Below are 20,891 nucleotides of genomic sequence, written 5' to 3'. Positions count from 1 at the left end.
CTTTAGACTGACACTCACTATTTTCTGCAAATGAAAAACCTCTGACAGCTGTTTTTCTTAAACCAAGATTCACTTGGTGAATAAAGCAGCACATGCTGTAATAAACTCTACAAATAAATAAGAAATGTACACATTAACAAAGTTAACACTTTAACAAAACAAACACATAAAGCAAATGAATCAGTCATTCAAATAATGATCTTCTACATGCATAATGTGCAGAGCAACCTTAACGGAAACTCTTCTTATTGTGCACAAAACAATTCACAGTAGCCAGGATGTTTCACAGCTCTCTGAGGTTGATACCAGAAGTGAGAATTGTCATACACAATAAAAAAATTGTGGTGATAAACAACAACTTTGTTAAAGGTTGAACCACAAAGCACAAAGCTGTGTGTTTCAATGTTTATCAAATGACCAATACAGAGTTAAACTGTTATTTAGTTGAAGCAGGGTGTGGAGCTCAAAAGAAATGGCATATTCTGTTGACCTATTATCCCTGTAAGCAAATTTATACTGGTCCAGTGTGGGTGGTGTGGTGTATTTGATGTGCCTGATAACTCATCTTTTCAGACATTTAGCCAGTATTGGGGTAAGCGCCACAGGTCTGTAGTCAATTATTCATGTTATCTTGGACATATTGGCGCTGGAACTATTGCGGAACTTTTGACTCATGCTGGAACCCAAGTTGTGGACAGTGAGATGTTGTACATTGTGGTGAAGACCACTGTCAGCTCTGTCACGACAATCCTTCGGCACCCTACCCTATTTAAATTTAGCTAAATGTAATACTTTTTAAGACTCTTCCATACATTTAAGGCCTCATCACCACTTAATCGTACATTGGCGACACTTTAACTTACTTTACTATATATTGATTGTAAGATAGCACAACTTAACAGTCTTAGTATGTGATAACCCTTTGTTAAAGCAACATAATTCAGAAGGGTGGGAACGAAACCCCAGAGAATGAATTGAGTGACTAACCCAATGCGGGTGTAAATGGACCTCCTATTATTGGGCTACACAATAATTCAATTCCAGCAAACCTTAGCATATGACTTCCTTGGACAAATATGATAAGATGATTCATAATGTAATGCTTTGGAAAATGGCATTTAAGATTTTCTATTTCTTTTTAAAAGGGCCTTCATTTTCTCTAAATGTATTTATCAAGTTTAGATACTTTTAAGACCCTGTGGACAGCCCTTCCTGGGGTTGATGTTGCACAGACAGAGTCTCACCCCGTGTGTGCTCAGGACTGGGGCAGTGTCACTGGAGGGCATTGGTGGCTGTAGGGATGGCCGTCTAGGTAATTTTCGAACGGTCCTGACCACAGGTGCAGCAGTCTTGTGTTGTATGTTGAATGTAACAAGAGTGACAGATGATCTGACAGGACTGGGTGTGGGTCATTTGCTCAACCAGGAGACCATAGCAAACATATATATAGCAAACATATACAAAGAGTTTCTAAAAAGTAAGCATATATAAGCGACCCATTTCACCAGCTGTTCATTGTGTGTTTTTTTAGTTGATGGTTTAAATATTTAGTCAAATCTTGTGGAGACAGTGAGGTAAAGTGATTTGAATGAATTTTGAAAGCCATTAAATCGCAACTGCATTAAGACCAACATGTTTTTAAAAGTTGAATCAACATTTATCTGATGAGGAGGTTATTTTTTCATTGACATACATTTGGTTTCCCTAAAGAGTGTATACACTTCCTCCAGTAAGTTCTTGTTTTAGCAATTCCTTCCACAATACCCACATTGTATCAAGTTTCATCCCCTGTGTCTTAGGACTCTGTCCTTCCTGTCTCAAGCTTTCTAGCTCCCTGGGCAGAGTCATGACATTGCCACGTCTTTTGGCTTTCTGTTATGTGTGGAGACACGTGGCACACGTGTCTTCCTTTTATGTCTCTCAGCCCCACCCTCCTATCTCCTGTAATTTCATTAGGGTTTCATTCCCATCATCTGCTTTGTGTTTCACCTTCGTTAGGGTTTTATTCCCTTCACCTGGTCTGTTAATCACTCTCGTTATGGTTTCATTCCAATCACCTGTCACCACTCTCCCCATGTAATCACTCCTCGTTAGTGTCTCCCTTTATATAGTCTCAGTTGCCCTCTGTTCAGTGTTGGTGCATTGTCAAATGTTTATGTTGGTTATCAACGCTCACGGTAGTATCAACTGTTTCAGTTTTGTGAACATTTTATTTCTATTCGAAGATCCTTGTTTTGTCCCACTCGTGGGAAGTGTTTGTTTGCTAGTCTGTTTTTGTGCTTGTTTTCCCCATTGTGGGACTTCATTTATTAAATGTCTGCCTGCATCTGGGTTCTGTCCAAACCATTTTGTGACAGAATGCACCGACCCAGTTTGAACCCAGCAGGCATTACGGACATGACGGCCATGCAAGTGAGGCATACCTCCTCTTTGGCCTCCGCCATGGAGACAGGTACATTTGGGACTTCGCTGACAAGTTTTTGGCAACGGCAAAGCGAGGCTGCTTCACGTAGGAGGAGTTGAAGGTGATCTTCAACAGCTGCCTTGCAGAGCCGGTCTCCCAGGTGGAAATGAAGTTGCTGAGACACCTGGACTTAACGGATCTTGTTCAGCGGATTCGTGATCGGGATCTGCCCAGGGTCTCTGCACGCCTTGGCCCCATTGGGTCCAATCCCTGAGGGTCACACCCTGGAGCTTGGGGTCATGACCACTACCGCACCATCAGCCTCGGACCCTGCAACCTCTCCACCACCTACCAGTCTTCAGGGCAAGCGTGGAAGGAGAGAGTCCTGGGGGTCCTCTTCGGAGGCCTCCAACGCGGGGCCAGCCCTGTCCTTCACCTCCTTCCTCCACATTTCCAACTGCAGGTTTCGAATACACTGACCCAACTAAATAAAAAACATTACTTTAGACTGACACTCACTATTTTCTGCAAATGAAAAACCTCTGACAGCTGTTTTTCTTAAACCAAGATTCACTTGGTGAATAAAAGCAGTTGTATTTTAACCAACCCATACGACACACTATCAAATGAATTGTGCTGTATTCTAACCACCCCATACGACACACTATCAAATGAATTGTGCTGTATGTTTACCACCCCATACGACACACTATCAAATGAATTGTGCTGTATGTTTACCACCCCATTCGACACACTATCAAATGAATTGTGCTGTATGTTTACCACCCCATACGACACACTATCAAATGAATTGTGCTGTATTCTAACCAACCCGTACGACACACTATCAAATGAATTGTGCTGTATTTTAACCACCTATACGACACACTATCAAATTAATTGCACTGTATTTTAACCACCTATACGACACACTATCAAATGAATTGTGCTGTATTTTAACCACCTATACGACACACTATCAAATTAATTGGACTGTATTTTAACCACCTATATGACACACTATCAAATGAATTGTGCTGTATTTTAACCACCTATACGATACACTATCAAATGAATTGTGCTGTATTTTAACCAGCTATATGACACATAATCAAATGAATTGTGCTGTATTTTAACCACCTATACGACACACTATCAAATGAATTGTGCTGTATGTTTACCACCCCATACGACACACTATCAAATGAATTGTACTGTATTCTAACCAACCCGTACGACACACTATCAAATGAATTGTGCTGTATTTTAACCACCTATACGACACACTATCAAATTAATTGCACTGTATTTTAACCACCTATACGACACACTATCAAATGAATTGTGCTGTATTTTAACCACCTATACGACACACTATCAAATTAATTGGACTGTATTTTAACCACCTATATGACACACTATCAAATGAATTGTGCTGTATTTTAACCACCTATACGACACACTATCAAATGAATTGTGCTGTATGTTTACCACCCCATACGACACACTATCAAATGAATTGTACTGTATTCTAACCAACCCGTACGACACACTATCAAATGAATTGTGCTGTATTTTAACCACCTATACGACACACTATCAAATTAATTGCACTGTATTTTAACCACCTATACGACACACTATCAAATGAATTGTGCTGTATTTTAACCACCTATACGACACACTATCAAATTAATTGGACTGTATTTTAACCACCTATATGACACACTATCAAATGAATTGTGCTGTATTTTAACCACCTATACGATACACTATCAAATGAATTGTGCTGTATTTTAACCACCTATACGACACACTATCAAATGAATTGTGCTGTATGTTTACCACCCCATACGACACACTATCAAATTAATTGGACTGTATTTTAACCACCTATATGACACACTATCAAATGAATTGTGCTGTATTTTAACCACCTATACGACACACTATCAAATTAATTGGGCTGTATTTTAACCACCTATACGACACACTATCAAATGAATTGGGCTGTATTTTAACCACCTATACGACACACTATCAAATGAATTGTGCGCGCCACACCGTGACTGCTGAGTGTCTACATTTAAGATAAAAAACGTAAGCATGCAAAAGACAGGAGACAAGGTGCAGGGCATGTTTGATGCGAGTTATAATAAATCAAAATGAAAATAAGAGTTATTAAGAGCTTGCATAAAAAAGAAAGTTTTTTATGCATTGTTTATAACACACTATCAAATGAATTGTGCTGTATTCTAACCACCCCATACGACACACTATCAAATGAATTGTGCTGTATTTTAACCACCTATACGACACACTATCAAATGAATTGTGCTGTATTTTAACCACCTATACGATACACTATCAAATGAATTGTGCTCTATTTTAACCAGCTATACGACACACTATCAAATGAATTGTGCTGTATTTTAACCACCTATACGATACACTATCAAATGAATTGTGCTGTATTCTAACCACCCTGTACGACACACTATCAAATGAATTGTGCTGTATTTTAACCAGCTATACGACACACTATCAAATGAATTGTGCTGTATTTTAACCACCTATACGACACACTATCAAATGAATTGTGCTGTATTTTAACCACCTATACGATACACTATCAAATGAATTGTGCTCTATTTTAACCAGCTATACGACACACTATCAAATGAATTGTGCTGTATTTTAACCACCTATACGATACACTATCAAATGAATTGTGCTGTATTCTAACCACCCTGTACGACACACTATCAAATGAATTGTGCTGTATTTTAACCAGCTATACGACACACTATCAAATGAATTGTGCTGTATTTTAACCACCTATACGACACACTATCAAATGAATTGTACTGTATTTTAACCAGCTATACGACACACTATCAAATGAATTGTGCTGTATTCTAACCACCCTGTACGACACACTATCAAATGAATTGTACTGTATTTTAACCACCTATACAACACACTATCAAATGAATTGGGCTGTATTTTAACCACCTATACGATACACTATCAAATGAATTGTGCTGTATTTTAACCACCTATACGACACACTATCAAATGAATTGTACTGTATTTTAACCAGCTATACGACACACTATCAAATGAATTGTGCTGTATTTTAACCACCTATACGATACACTATCAAATGAATTGTGCTGTATTTTAACCACCTATACGACACACTATCAAATGAATTGTACTGTATTTTAACCAGCTATACGACACACTATCAAATTAATTGGACTGTATTTTAACCACCTATATGACACACTATCAAATGAATTGTGCTGTATTTTAACCACCTATACGATACACTATCAAATGAATTGTGCTGTATTTTAACCACCTATACGACACACTATCAAATGAATTGTACTGTATTTTAACCAGCTATACGACACACTATCAAATTAATTGGACTGTATTTTAACCACCTATACGACACACTATCAAATTAATTGGGCTGTATTTTAACCACCTATACGACACACTATCAAATTAATTGGGCTGTATTTTAACCACCTATACGACACACTATCAAATGAATTGTGCGCGCCACACCGTGACTGCTGAGTGTCTACATTTAAGATAAAAAACGTAAGCATGCAAAAGACAGGAGACAAGGTGCAGGGCATGTTTGATGCGAGTTATAATAAATCAAAATGAAAATAAGAGTTATTAAGAGCTTGCATAAAAAAGAAAGTTTTTTATGCATTGTTTATAACACACTATCAAATGAATTGTGCTGTATTCTAACCACCCCATACGACACACTATCAAATGAATTGTGCTGTATTTTAACCACCTATACGACACACTATCAAATGAATTGTGCTGTATTTTAACCACCTATACGATACACTATCAAATGAATTGTGCTCTATTTTAACCAGCTATACGACACACTATCAAATGAATTGTGCTGTATTTTAACCACCTATACGATACACTATCAAATGAATTGTGCTGTATTCTAACCACCCTGTACGACACACTATCAAATGAATTGTGCTGTATTTTAACCAGCTATACGACACACTATCAAATGAATTGTGCTGTATTTTAACCACCTATACGACACACTATCAAATGAATTGTGCTGTATTTTAACCACCTATACGATACACTATCAAATGAATTGTGCTCTATTTTAACCAGCTATACGACACACTATCAAATGAATTGTGCTGTATTTTAACCACCTATACGATACACTATCAAATGAATTGTGCTGTATTCTAACCACCCTGTACGACACACTATCAAATGAATTGTGCTGTATTTTAACCAGCTATACGACACACTATCAAATGAATTGTGCTGTATTTTAACCACCTATACGACACACTATCAAATGAATTGTACTGTATTTTAACCAGCTATACGACACACTATCAAATGAATTGTGCTGTATTCTAACCACCCTGTACGACACACTATCAAATGAATTGTACTGTATTTTAACCACCTATACAACACACTATCAAATGAATTGGGCTGTATTTTAACCACCTATACGATACACTATCAAATGAATTGTGCTGTATTTTAACCACCTATACGACACACTATCAAATGAATTGTACTGTATTTTAACCAGCTATACGACACACTATCAAATGAATTGTGCTGTATTTTAACCACCTATACGATACACTATCAAATGAATTGTGCTGTATTTTAACCACCTATACGACACACTATCAAATTAATTGTACTGTATTTTAACCAGCTATACGACACACTATCAAATGAATTGTGCTGTATTCTAACCACCCTGTACGACACACTATCAAATGAATTGTACTGTATTTTAACCACCTATACAACACACTATCAAATGAATTGGGCTGTATTTTAACCACCTATACGATACACTATCAAATGAATTGTACTGTATTTTAACCAGCTATACGACACACTATCAAATGAATTGTGCTGTATTTTAACCACCTATACGATACACTATCAAATGAATTGTGCTGTATTCTAACCACCCTGTACGACACACTATCAAATGAATTGTGCTGTATTTTAACCACCTATACGACACACTATCAAATTAATTGCACTGTATTTTAACCACCTATACGACACACTATCAAATGAATTGTGCTGTATTTTAACCACCTATACGACACACTATCAAATGAATTGTGCTGTATTTTAACATCCCCATACGACACACTATCAAATGAATTGTGCTGTATTCTAACCACCATGTACGACACACTATTAAATGAATTGTACTGTATTTTAACCACCTATACGACACACTATCAAATGAATTGTGCTGTATTTTAACCACCCTATACGACACACTATCAAATGAATTGTGCTGTATTTTAACCAGCTATACGACACACTATCAAATGAATTTTGCTGTATTTTAACCAGCTATACGACACACTATCAAATGAATTTTGCTGTATTTTAACCACCTATACGACACACTATCAAATGAATTGTGCTGTATTTTAACCAGCTATATGACACACTATTAAATGAATTGTACTGTATTTTAACCAGCTATATGACACACTATTAAATGAATTGTACTGTATTTTAACCAGCTATATGACACACTATTAAATGAATTGTACTGTATTTTAACCAGCTATATGACACACTATTAAATGAATTGTACTGCATTTTAACCAGCTATATGACATACTATCAAATGAATTGTACTGTATTTTAACCAGCTATATGACACACTATCAAATTAATTGCACTGTATTTTAACCACCCCATACGACACACTTTCAAATGAATTGTACTGTATTTTAACCACCTATTCGACACACTATCAAATGAATTGTGCTGTATTTTAACCACCTATACAACACACTATCAAATGAATTGGGCTGTATTTTAACCACCTATACGACACACTATCAAATGAATTGTGCTGTATTTTAACCACCTATACAACACACTATCAAATGAATTGGGCTGTATTTTAACCACCTATACGACACACTATCAAATGAATTGTGCTGTATTTTAACCACCTATATCACACACTATCAAATGAATTGTGCTGTATTTTAACCACCCCATACGACACACTATCAAATGAATTGTGCTGTATGTTTACCACCCCATACGACACACTATCAAATGAATTGTGCTGTATTTTAACCACCTATACGACACACTATCAAATGAATTGTGCTGTATTTTAACCACCTATACGACAAACTATCAAATGAATTTTGCTGTATTTTAACCACCTATACGACACACTATCAAATGAATTGTGCGTGCCACACCGTGACTGCTGAGTGTCTATATTTAAGATAAAAAACGTATGCATGCAAAAGACAGGAGACAAGGTGCAGGGCATGTTTGATGCGAGTTATAAGAAATCAAAATGAAAATAAGAGTTATTAAGAGCTTACATAAAAAAGAAAGTTCATACAAGATACAAGCAAATCAAAAGTAATCCCTGCTGCTTCTGATGACATAATGCATTATAAAGCGAATCAATCAGTCTCTAAAATAATTATAAAAATAATATAATAAATATCATCTGTAAACTACACTTTCTGCAACTGAAACTTCGGACAAATATGAATCCAGTTGCTGAACCAAAGATGTTCGAGACGCTCGAGAGTAGATGCCCTAACCCTAACCTTGAGAGTAGATGCCTCAGAACCACCGCAAACCTAACCCTAACCCCCCCCCCATCTCAGGGAAACAATCTTCGGATTTACAAAAAAATTATCTGTTCTTAATACAAAATGCCTAAATACCTCAGTAGATGATTAAATATAACTATCATATAGATGATCATGTGATAGAAAAAAAAACCTTCAAACCAATTGCACAAGACCTCCTTCGCTCCTTCTTAGAAAATGAAGCAATATTAGAAAACAAATACTTTTGTTTGTAGTGCCTTGATTTTTCAATAACTGTGCCCTCTAGAGAGATAATTGTATTTTACTTTAGTAGAAAACTGAAGGTGTCATGGGTTGTGAGGGGAGAACCCAAGTGCAGGCAGACACGGGGATGAAGGGGTTAAACAATAGATTTTAATAACAAAACAGATACCACACAAACACCCAACGATGGGGAAAACACTGACCAAACTAAAATCCAAAACTGAAAACAAAGACTTCCCACAAGGGGGGCGAAAAGAAACAACTAGGAATAATACTAAGAACTAGACAAACAGGGTACAAGAACATGAACTTTAACAGGGACCATGGCAGGGAAACATCATACATGGCATACAGGTACAACGAACGAGCACAAGACAATAGACAAGAGGGCATTTTATCGGGAGACTAACAAAGGAGATAACAATGGGCAGGTGTGGGTACTGAAACACTCAGGGAAGGTTAACGAGACAGAAGGGCGGGAAACACTGACGAGACACGAGAAAGCACATGGCAAGTCAGAATCAAAACAAAGCCATGTCTTTCTCACAAAAAACCTAAGGCCATGCCATGACTCCGCTGCAAGACCAAGAATAAACATGACATGATGGCGGAATCATGACATAAGCCCCCCCTTAAATGAACACCTCCAGGTGTTCATCAAGACTGACAAGACAAGGCAGACTGGGACAACGACAAGACAAGGCAAAACATACTAAACAAAATTAGGGGCAGAAAAGAATATAAAACAACAGGTTTGGGGTGACATAATAAAAATAAGGGGAGAGGGGGAACAACAAAGTTCATTGGGGGAAGTCCAAAGGAATTGGGCCAAGGGGGAACAGTTTTTGTCCCTGGCGCTCGGAAGCGCGGAGTCCTGGGGGACTTAGCAGGGTGGACCCTGGGGGAGGCGCTCGAGAGCGCGGAGTCCCAGAGGCTCTGGGAGGGGCCGGCTGAGGAACTTGACCTGACGCCGGCGGGACCACCGGACTTGGGACCACCGGACTTGACGGGACCACCGGACTTGGACTGGGCTATGTCCTCTGTGACGATCCCTCCTTTGCTTCTCCAGAAACTCAACACACTCTCGCAGGGAGAAGGGCGCTCCAGGACAATGATATAGTGGTCTAAATGATCCTGCCAGTCCAGAAACTGGACGATCACAGGAACTTTTCTTCCCTTACAGGCAAGCATGTGAATACCCACCTCACGTGGGAGGCGCTTTGGATGACCCGCCTAGAAGAAAGACAAATTTAATCATGAACAGATTAAGGTGGTTTAAAAAACAAGGATTTAGCTCAATCTCAAAAAAACTTAAGTTTGTACTTAAAAATCTATGAAGATGTTTAACAATTGAATAATAGCACAAGGTACTTACAATCTTGATGTAATCATTGATTATTGCCTTGGTCTTCTTAACAAATTTCACTGCCACCTGATCAACAAAAGAAAAATGGATTTGTGTAAGCATTCATCCTGAACGGTACAGAACTATAATACATTTACAACATTAAAGAGGACATAGGATACATCAAGGTTAGAAAAGAATAGGATAAGATATCAAAAAGAGGAGGACAAGTAAAAATCAAACCATTAAGCCATCCTGCAGACGGGTCCCTTCATAAACGACTCCAAAATCCCCTTCACCCAGCTTTCTGCCGATCTCATACTGGAGGCAATTGATTTCTGGTAAAAGATAAATGCAACAGACATAAATCACCAAACACTAGCAATACATAATCCAAAACTATTTAACAATATTTGTTAATAAGGGTGTGTAGTGATACACAGAATCTATTGACCAACCAGAATCAAGGACTCAGACTGTATCTGTTTTATAAGTTGTGATGTAGTTATGAAAGTACACTTACCTTCAATTCTCACATTTGGCCTCTGATCATTAGAGTCAGACACAGAATCTTCTGGATCCTGAATGACATTAATGCTCCCAGAGTGGACGGGAGTTTGAAGGCGTACGTCAGGAAATGTGTCCTGAAATGAACAGTTATATAAATGGTGTATTGAGTAAATATCTGCTATTTAGCTAATGTAAGTAAAGACATCAAACCTTCAAGCCATCCTTCACCCGGGTCCCCTCATAGATGGATCCAGAAGCTCCTTCAGCCAGAATGTCTGCATTCTCACACGGGCATGAGTTGACTTCTATTAAAAGATAAATGCAGCCAAACTAAAAGGGTATAGGTGTGAGTTGTGTTATGTTGGGATTATGGAAGTAATCTCACCCCGGTTGATCATACTGAGCTCCTTATGGTCCTCCATCTCCTCCTCAGCCAGACTGACTGATGCTGGCTGGATTTCCCACATAATTCTTCCTCCCAGTCAGACTACATAACCTTGAATAAATTGTATATTACTTAAAATGTATAATACAGATTACACTAGTTCATAATACATTATAACAAATATGTATGGATGACATGAACTCCACTGACTTTACTCTTACGGTCTCTGTTGCTGGTTGTGTGACTGCAGGACCACTCTCCTGCACATGCCACTCTTCAGTACAAAAGATTTTCATTAAACATGGGCAGTATGAATGTACTGAATGTAGTATTAAATGATTAGTATTTCATCAAGCAAGTTTAGCCTCCAATCCAAGACATTTCTGCTTTAACACTTTAGATCTAGAGGGATTGAAGTTGGGTTTCTTATTTTTTATATTTTTGGCTCCTTATTCAAGTTCATAATAACTGCCTAATATTTACAGGGAACATAGTAGTGATTAATCTACTTTATATTACACAATTTAAAGCCAAAAACAGTTCTCATAAAATATAAAATACTGTAAGGATTTATTTCTCACATTTTTTAGAGAAAAGGAAGGAATCACCTTTACTGAGTTCTGGAGTCAGACGGATGACTTGCTACAGGAAATTTCAAAAGCTTTAGAACCGACCAAACCCCACAAAGTTAACAATTTTCCATCACCAATGACACACAAAACAGAGATGATGGTTGACTTACTGTAAGCACAACATCTGTATTAACATCCATTCTCCAAACTAGTAAATACATCAGTGTCATAGTATTGACAGGGACAGTAGAGATGCCCAGACCTCTAGATGTAGTTTTCTGAATAGGATTTTAGCTGCCCAACAGTTTGTGGCCTTGTTGGTCATTCTTCGTTTCATAATTCTTTTAAATATACAGTACTGGTTAAAATGTTGGAAACACTTTTCACCTTTTATTGTCATATTATGGATTATGTTGTGACTGAAATCATCTCAAATAAATCAAAAGTACCTATTTTTTTAGCATCTTCAGTGTGGCCACCCTTTTGATTTAAATCTATGTATGTATGTGTGTATGTATATAAATAACATTTTTGTTTTCTAATGAAAGAAATTGATATATTGGCACAATTATCTATGTTTGCATAAATCTATGTTTTTCTTTTTGAAGTACACAACAGTATACTGTCCCACATTGACATTTTGAAATTTATTGAAAGCGTAGCCCTTTGAGATGTAACATCTCATTTTTAGGCGGGTCCCAATGACACATACAGAATACAATACACCATTGTGTATGATATTTACTTGCTTACATGCATTTGCCCACCATGCATTGTTTTCCTAGAAATGAAAATGCCTGTTATCAGCTTCAGTATATCGACTTTTGCCATTTTGTTGTCGATACATCCTCTCAACCTCTCATGCCTGTTTCACACATAGGCCTATTCCCGAAGCCGTGTTAGAGGGGTAATGGGTAAAGCATTCACACTGCACACGAATGTGGTACAGTGGTCATTTTCTGCTATTTTTGTGTTCAAGTTCAAGCACAAGGTTTGAGGTAAAACTGAGGAATGATATAATACTGTAGTAATTTTACCACACATGCATGTCATTAAAGTAAAAAGTCACTACTTTTCCCAGGATGAAACAGAAAAAGCCAAATAAACTTAATTTAATTTAAAGACCGAGTAAACCAATATTAAATACAGTATGTGTTCCAAGTTTGTCACACCATCTGCATAACATTTAAGATAAGTACTTATAACTTCATATAAACACTGAAATCTCTATGACTGTCGAATTGACAGATAAAAGTGAATTTTATGTGATTTAAATGCTATTTTACGACATCCATAGATCTGATTCTCGAATTTGATTGGTCAAACAATTACAGTTCATCTTGAGAACTGTTATATTAATATTATGATCACTGTATATGTTAGCAGCAATATATAAATGTGAGCCATTTAGATGTTTTACTTGAACATTTTAAACACTTTAGTTCAACTTATTTAGAATTAAAAGCACGAAATACGAGTTTGTTTCTGAGCGAACACTGACATCTACTGGATCAATCCGGTTTTGCTCGTCTATGAAATGATCCAGCACGAGCAACCAATCACAGTTGTTTGACGTCATGAAGACAGACGTGAGCTCGACTTTTTGTGGAGCTGCGCAGACCAATCAGAGTGTAACATAAAAATACCGCGAGAGGATCATAAAGCACACGGAGCAGTCTATTTTCGCGGTACTTTGATGTCATAGACGTATGAGTCTGCGCAGCGCCGAGTCGTATAAACGTTTCGTTTGATTCTCCTCTCAGCAACAGGTGTTCTGGATAAACCGAGACCAGTTTTCATTGGTGCTTTACGAAAGGCGCAATTTCACACTTTGAACGTTCTGAAGGTAAAAGGTAAATCCACTAAAGCCATTCTCACAACTTTAATCATTTTAATGATGTTGCATTAATGTCAAGACATTGTGTCAGAGATGTGCGTGAATCAAAGACAGAGTTTATTGCTTGTTTCGGGGTCAAGTAGGCTACAACTTTTACGTTCTTAAAGGAGACATTACATTTGTATAGGAAACATTTACTACCATTGCATAATGCGTACAGTTATATATATATACAATATTCATCCGTATGGGTAACGTTTAAAATTAAATCAGCATTTCCTAAACTACGACAACATTGATCAATGCGCCGCTGGATCATTGAACTTAACTTTGTTTTGAGAATATGCGCTGCACCAGTAAAGTAAAAGTAGCCTATATAACTTGTAACTGGTAATATTTGTGTTATAGTCATAGTCCACTATATGGGGAAGAAGTGAATGAAAATGAGCGAACAATTTTGCACAGTGGCGTAATATATCTTGCGTCTGACGTCGTGGACATTCGTCATGACGCCTTTACACCCATGTGGCTTTATGGGTTGTTTTGTAAAATGGTGAAGATCATTTTAACATTAGTTTATTGTATAAGTTTTTAATAAAGACAACAAAATAAATGTTTGCCACGTTTAGTAACTACTAGATATAACATTCATTTAATCTGTTTATTCTCAAAACGTAGAAAATAACAAACAAGGATCACAATGAACAGTTGAAACACAAACCAAAGTAATTTCCTCGTCTGAATGAACTTTTGGATGCTTGGATCAAACGTCTGACTTCTTTATTCCTTCACTATAAAAAAGTTGCGGTATTTTCAACCAAGTGTTGCGTCAATGTTGTGTTAAATGAACCCATGTTTATAAATGTTTTATCCGACCCAACAAACGGTTAAAACAACCCAGCATAGGATTATTTATAATCCAACTGCTGGGTTGAAATGTCCCAATCGAGCCTTTACCACTGTTAATATAAATATAAATAACAAAACGGTTGTAGTTTATTAAATTATCTGCAGGACTGAGAAAAAGATGACAACATTCCCTGAACCCAGTTGTGTGTCTATGAAGAGTAACAACTCCATGATGCAGCCAACCGGTTTCAGTGATGGAGGAGTGACCTCTGAACCCAGTTGTGTGTCTATGAAGAGTAACAACTCCATGATGCAGCCAACCGGTTTCAGTGATGGAGGAGTGACCTCTGAACCCAGTTGTGTGTCTATGAAGAGTAACAACTCCATGATGCAGCCAATCGGTTTCAGTGATGGAGGAGTGACCTCTGAACCCAGTTGTGTGTCTATGAAGAGTAACAACTCCATGATGCAGCCAACCAGTTTCAGTGATGGAGGAGTGACCTCTGAACCCAGTTGTGTGTCTATGAAGAGTAACAACTCCATGATGCAGCCAACCGGTTTCAGTGATGGAGGAGTGATCTCTGAACCCAGTTGTGTGTCTATGAAGAGTAACAACTCCATGATGCAGCCAACCAGTTTCAGTGATGGAGGAGTGACCTCTGAACCCAGGTGATCTCTTTAATGCACACACACACTTTTACTATCATTATCCATTTATGCAGTTTATTTAGAATATAGAATATCTCTTGGTTTTCTTGGTGTTTGTTTGCCTTTGGTTGAACTTGAGTGTTACTGCAATCCGTGAAATTAAAAGTGATGTTTTAAATCGTACAAACAGTCGTTCTGTGCTGCAGTAAGGTTTTACGATTGTGTTATAACGAAAGGAGATGCGTATTTAATCTCAACACAAATAGAACATAATTGGAATAGAACAAGATTACAAAATAGCAACAAAAACATGTTTGTTTGTGAGTCGAAAATTTCACAACATTTTCATATTTCACAACATTTTCATATTTTCCTATTATATTTAATTCATTGTCCAACCACGTGTAAAACATGTACAATTACCTTTTTTATCTTTTTATTTCTCTCTTGTTTTTTGTGCAGTGTGGATAAGTCCGTTTTGCTTCAGCCTCAGTGTAAATGTGAACTGTGTGAGCAAGTTTGGAGAGATTCAGTCTCTATCACCTGTGGACACAGTTTTTGTCGGCAATGCATCGGCAGCTATATGGACAAGTCAAACTACAGCTGTCCTCAGTGCAGAAAGAGATTTAAAACCCATCCGTTTCCCTCATCCACACAAGGTCATGGCAGGACCCGGTTCTGCTGGATCGGCAGCGATTGATGTCTTGCAGAGTGTCAAAGACAAACATAAAACCAGCATGAAGAACAAGTATGAAAGTTTGTTTGAGAGAATCAAACCCTCCTGAACAGGATTTACACACAGCTGTACATCATAGGGGGAGAGAGTGATGGAGTGAATGAAGAACATGAGGTTTTACACACGGAGAAGAAAAACAGAACACAGGACACTCAGATTTTCTGCAATGACATCTTTAAACTGCTACTAGAATGTGAGGAGGGATAAATCAAGTGTGCTCTTACAAAAGGAATCGCTGGAATTGGAAAAACAGTCTCGGTGCAGAAGTTCATTCTGGATTGGGCCGAGGGAACAGCAAATCATGATGTCGATTTCATGTTTGTGCTTCCGTTTCGAGAGCTGAACTTGATTAAAGATGACCGGTACAGTCTTCACAAACTTCTGCTCGATCTTCACCCTGAATTAAGATCTGGACTCAAAGATTTATGACGAGTGTAAAGTTGTTGATCTTTGATGGTATGGATGAAAGCAGAATTGAAATGAAGTTTGCAGACGGTGAGAAAGTTTTAGACACAGCTGAGACTTCCTCATTGATGTCAAACCTGATCAAAGAAGATCTGCTTCCCTGTGGTCTCATCTGGATCACCTCCAGACCAGCAGCAACCAATCAAATCATCTCTGAATACATCACGCCTGTGACGGAAATCCAGGGATTCAACGATCCTCAGAAGGAGGAATATTTTAGGAAGAGAATCAGCGATGAGCATCAAGCCATCAGAACAATCTTGCACGTTAAAAACGCAAGAAGTCTTCACATCATGTGTGTCACATACCAGTCTTCTGTTGGATCTCATCCACGGTGCTTCAAAACATCCTGAAACAAGATCACAGTGCAGAAATCTCCAAAACTCTGACAGAAATGTAAATCCACTTCCTGCTGATTCAGATCAACATGAGGATTTAACTTCGAACATATGAGCTTTCAGGAGTTCTTTGCTGCTTGCTTTGTGTTTTTATCTTTTCTACACAATAACTGTGACATCCTGAAAGCGTTTCTGAGAGGAACCTACAAAAGCAGGGATAAGAACGTTCCTCTGAATGTGTTTCTGAATGGAGCAGTAAATATAGCTTCAAACTATAAAAATGGACACTTGGATCTTTTCCTACATTTCCTCTTGGGCATGTTGCTATAGTCCAGCGGTGTGGAACTGCAGAAAAGCTGTGTGAGGGCTGGAGGCTGAAAACAATCATTAAGTTCCTTTTAATTTAATTTGGAGTTCAGTACAGATGTGAGAGGAATAAGCCTTACGCTAAATGTGCTATCTTTATATTCATTTACATTTGAATGAGCTTGAAACAAAAGGGAAAAAGTGCACAACCGAAAATCATGTACCAAGCGTACTTTACACTAGCTAAAGATTCCTTAACTTTTAAACGTTTCTAGTAAATTGTATAACTTTAATTATAATTATAGATGTTCTTCCAGAGCAATCCAGAAAAGTTATCACAAGACCGAAATAATTCAGACAGCAAACTGCTTCAAACAGTTTGCCTTTTATTCCTATAATTTATACATTCATAAATATCTACGTAATGTACCTACATCAACAATGTTTTGCTAATGAAATCATTCCTCCTAAATGAAATTATTTGGAATTTATTGGCTTTAATATATCTACGTTATTTTATTAAAGGGTTGATAGCGCTAACAATAAAAAAGAACCATCAATGGGCTGATAACGATATGATCAATAATATACCGTGCATCCCTAACATTACGGAGTTATACTGCGTTCTCATATTGACGTATTTCTGTCATGAATGTGACTAAAAACTGATTAAATTATTTTCCAAATCACTATATTAGGATTTTTGTAAATTTGCTCGAAAGTATTATCTAGGTCTGATTGAATCTTTACTTTGTGTTCTGTGCAGATTGGTGAGCTGTAACCTCACTAACAAGAGTTGTGAAATGTTGAGATCGGCTCTACAATCCTCAAACTCTCCTCTGAGAGAGCTGGACCTGAGTGACAATGATCTGCAGGATTCAGAAGTGAAGCTAATCTCTGATGGACTGAAGAGCTCAAACTGTCTACTAGAGATACTGAGGTATTCATTTCTGTCAATAAACTGATCTTTGTAACGTATCAGCAAATTGCTTATAGAGATTCGTGTTTAAGAAGTATGTTTCTGTGACACTGAACTTGTGCACTTCATGAATAGCACCTGCCTTAAATGCTACAACTTCCATCTGTTAAGAACAAGTTTACTGAATGTTTATGTGTTTTTGTAGGTTTTCTGATTTCAGCTCTTACTTCAAACCTGTCCTATCTGAGAGAGTTGGACCTGAGCTACCATCACCCCGGGACCCTCGGGAGTTGTCCCATAAACTGAAAGATCCGAAGTGCACACCGGACGAACTCAAGAATCAAAACTCATTCATTGCTTGTGATAATGTAATAATGTCTTATTAAGCTTCTTGAGCAATGCAGGTGTTGCATCCCATGAACAGAATGTGATCTACTGTATTTTTTCATAGAGGAACACCAGGATTACACCAGGACCACATAAATGTAGCTATACATGTATACAAGAGCTCAATGGTATGTCTCTGTCTCGTATGATGGTAGAAACTAAATGAAAATTCAAGTTTTTATTTAAAATAAGTTAATAATTAATAAACTGATATGCTCCAAAGTGTCAACAAAAGTACATTTAGAAGATACAAGCATTTAAAATGGACACTATTGCACGTGCCTGTGACTCTATTTTAATTTACTTTTTTTCTACAAATGGAGGCTTTAAACTGTTTTTTTTCTCGAAGTTTCAGCAAAATATATTATTACGCTCTATTGTGTTGTTGAGTAATATTTTGGTAACACTATTTACTCCTATAATACAGTTGTACAGTAAATGTTATCTCTTGTGTTCAGATGTCTGTCATCTCACACTTATCTCGTAGTGTCTGAAGACGGCAGATCGGTAAAATATGTGAGAGCGGATCAGAAGTACCCTGATAATCCAGAGAGATTTGATATAAACGCTCAAGTGCTGTGTAGAGAGAGTCTGTCTGGATGCGGATACTGGGAGGTTGAATGGAGCGGAGAAGCCGATATCAGTCACTTACAAGGGAATTGACCGGAAAGGAGAGAGTGTCGGTGTGTTTGGACGCAATGCAGGTGTGGAGGTTGAGGAGCCTAGTGGGGAAGATGGTGGAGCTGGAGACGCAGCACCGTCTGAAACACGGGCTATGATACTCTTGGGTGAGGGGGGCATCACGTCTCCAAATAACAATAACAGAACAATACAGATTCAACTCCCAAGATGAGTAGGTGGCGGTAATACTCCAAAGTCCATAAAACTGTAAGAAGAAGAATCGACCAATGAGAAGCGCTGTCACGTTTTTTCGAGCAAAATTGTGACACCTCAGCTCAGGTGTGACGTCACTGATGTTATCTGAGCGTTTATAAAAGCTGCAAACGCTTGTTTTGCTCATTCTGCTACTCGTTTGCTTACCGTTGACTTACTGCAGTCGATTATCAGTGAGTTGGGTCAGAAATTCAGCAAATCTGTCAAAACTGACAGCGTTGACGATCGGAGCAGTGTGTACAGTCAACATACATCTGCACCATCGAGAAAAGCGATCAAGCGATGGATTTGCCAAGGAAACGTCTTCAGAATGAGAGCCTTGCGAGAAGGATCTTCCAGTTCAGAACTCTGTTGGCCATCTGCTTTTTTACAAGTGTGATCTGGAACTGGGTCCATCTTATATGGTAAGTTCATCCTTTTTGTTTTCTCTATATTAGAAGTTAAAAGAGGATGACAGTTAGGTGGATACATTTTTTTTGTTTGCTAGCTCGAGCTTGCTGAGCACCAGAACGACCTTGTGCAGATGGGAAGCTTACACGCGAGATGTTCTGGGATGAAACCGTTAGATTGGCTGGAAAGTTTGTCAGGTGAGATGCTTTGTGTATGTCTTTCCTATGAGTCCCTTTAGGGGACATGTAGCAATATTTTCACATTGTCTAAAAGCATTCCTTTGTAAATGTTTACATTCGCTCACAATAACTCGTTTTGCATATTGCATGTGCACGCAAAAGTCCTTCACAAGGTAGTCAACACAAAACTTGACATAATTAATGACAGGATCGTTTTAATTGAACTATTACTTTATACTACAACAGGTCATACACACAATGTTCAATCTTTGTTTTATTTTGATTCAGAGTGGTATCGATGTACATGGACACTGCAAGAGGATCCTGTTGTGGCTTCTGTCTTTTCTGGCGGCTGTCTGGCACGGGAGGGGTGTTTTGTTGAGCACATGCTTGCTGTTGTTTGACGGCAGGTCACGTGCTCAGTGTCTACGTCACTTGCCCCGCCCTTGTGTTTCCCTGTTAGGGTTTCCCTCTCACTGGTGATTCACCTAGTTGTCACTTGCACACCTGCTGCCCATTTGCCCCTTAGCTTAAATTTCCCCTAAATTGTTTCATACCGGCTCGCCATTAATACTCAGTCGTTTTTTTCCCTTTATTACCCTCCTGTGTCTCTTGTCCTTTGTCTGACTGTTGCATGTTATTTGCCAGCTCAGACTGCCATAGGTCTAGCCTATTTAACGCTATAGTAAATTCTAGTCAAAGTCTTAGTTCCTGTCATAGCCTAGCCTAGTCTTGTCCCAGTTTTCTCGCCTGCATCTCGTCGTTGTGTTACTCACCTTTAGTCTCTGCTACCCTGCTACTCCCCTAGTTCTCTGCTGG

At 38.1% G+C, this 20,891-nt stretch overlaps 1 protein-coding gene and 1 pseudogene across 2 annotated transcripts; both read left to right on the top strand.

Annotated features, from left to right (window-relative positions):
* The first annotated feature begins 14,981 nt into the window (after window positions 1-14,981).
* LOC306903233 (uncharacterized protein) lies at window positions 14,982-18,979 on the top strand. Its single transcript, XM_079472245.1, has 3 exons — window positions 14,982-15,479; window positions 18,070-18,243; window positions 18,428-18,979. The coding sequence occupies exons 1-3, from the start codon at window positions 14,989-14,991 to the stop codon at window positions 18,606-18,608; spliced, it is 846 nt and encodes a 281-aa protein (XP_079328371.1). The 5' UTR covers window positions 14,982-14,988; the 3' UTR covers window positions 18,609-18,979.
* On the top strand, window positions 15,769-17,098 carry LOC306902444 (NACHT, LRR and PYD domains-containing protein 6-like; annotated as a pseudogene). Its single transcript has 2 exons — window positions 15,769-15,778; window positions 15,921-17,098. The product of its transcript is annotated as an NACHT, LRR and PYD domains-containing protein 6-like (transcript).
* Window positions 18,980-20,891: the final 1,912 nt, after the last annotated feature.

The sequence above is a fragment of the Barbatula barbatula genome, assembly GCF_947034865.1.
Source record: "Barbatula barbatula genome assembly, chromosome: 13".
Taxonomy (NCBI): domain Eukaryota; kingdom Metazoa; phylum Chordata; class Actinopteri; order Cypriniformes; family Nemacheilidae; genus Barbatula; species Barbatula barbatula.
This window is presented reverse-complemented; position numbering and strand designations above follow the sequence as displayed.

What these genes read in the sequence shown, in the direction of transcription:
- LOC306903233 (XM_079472245.1), top strand. Translation starts at nt 14,989, where the DNA reads ATGACAACATTCCCTGAACCCAGTTGTGTGTCTATGAAGAGTAACAAC. An exon ending in GGAGTGACCTCTGAACCCAG is followed by an intron (nt 15,480 to 18,069) that starts GTGATCTCTTTA and finishes TGTTCTGTGCAG; the next exon opens with ATTGGTGAGCTGTAACCTCA. An exon ending in TGTCTACTAGAGATACTGAG is followed by an intron (nt 18,244 to 18,427) that starts GTATTCATTTCT and finishes GTGTTTTTGTAG; the next exon opens with GTTTTCTGATTTCAGCTCTT.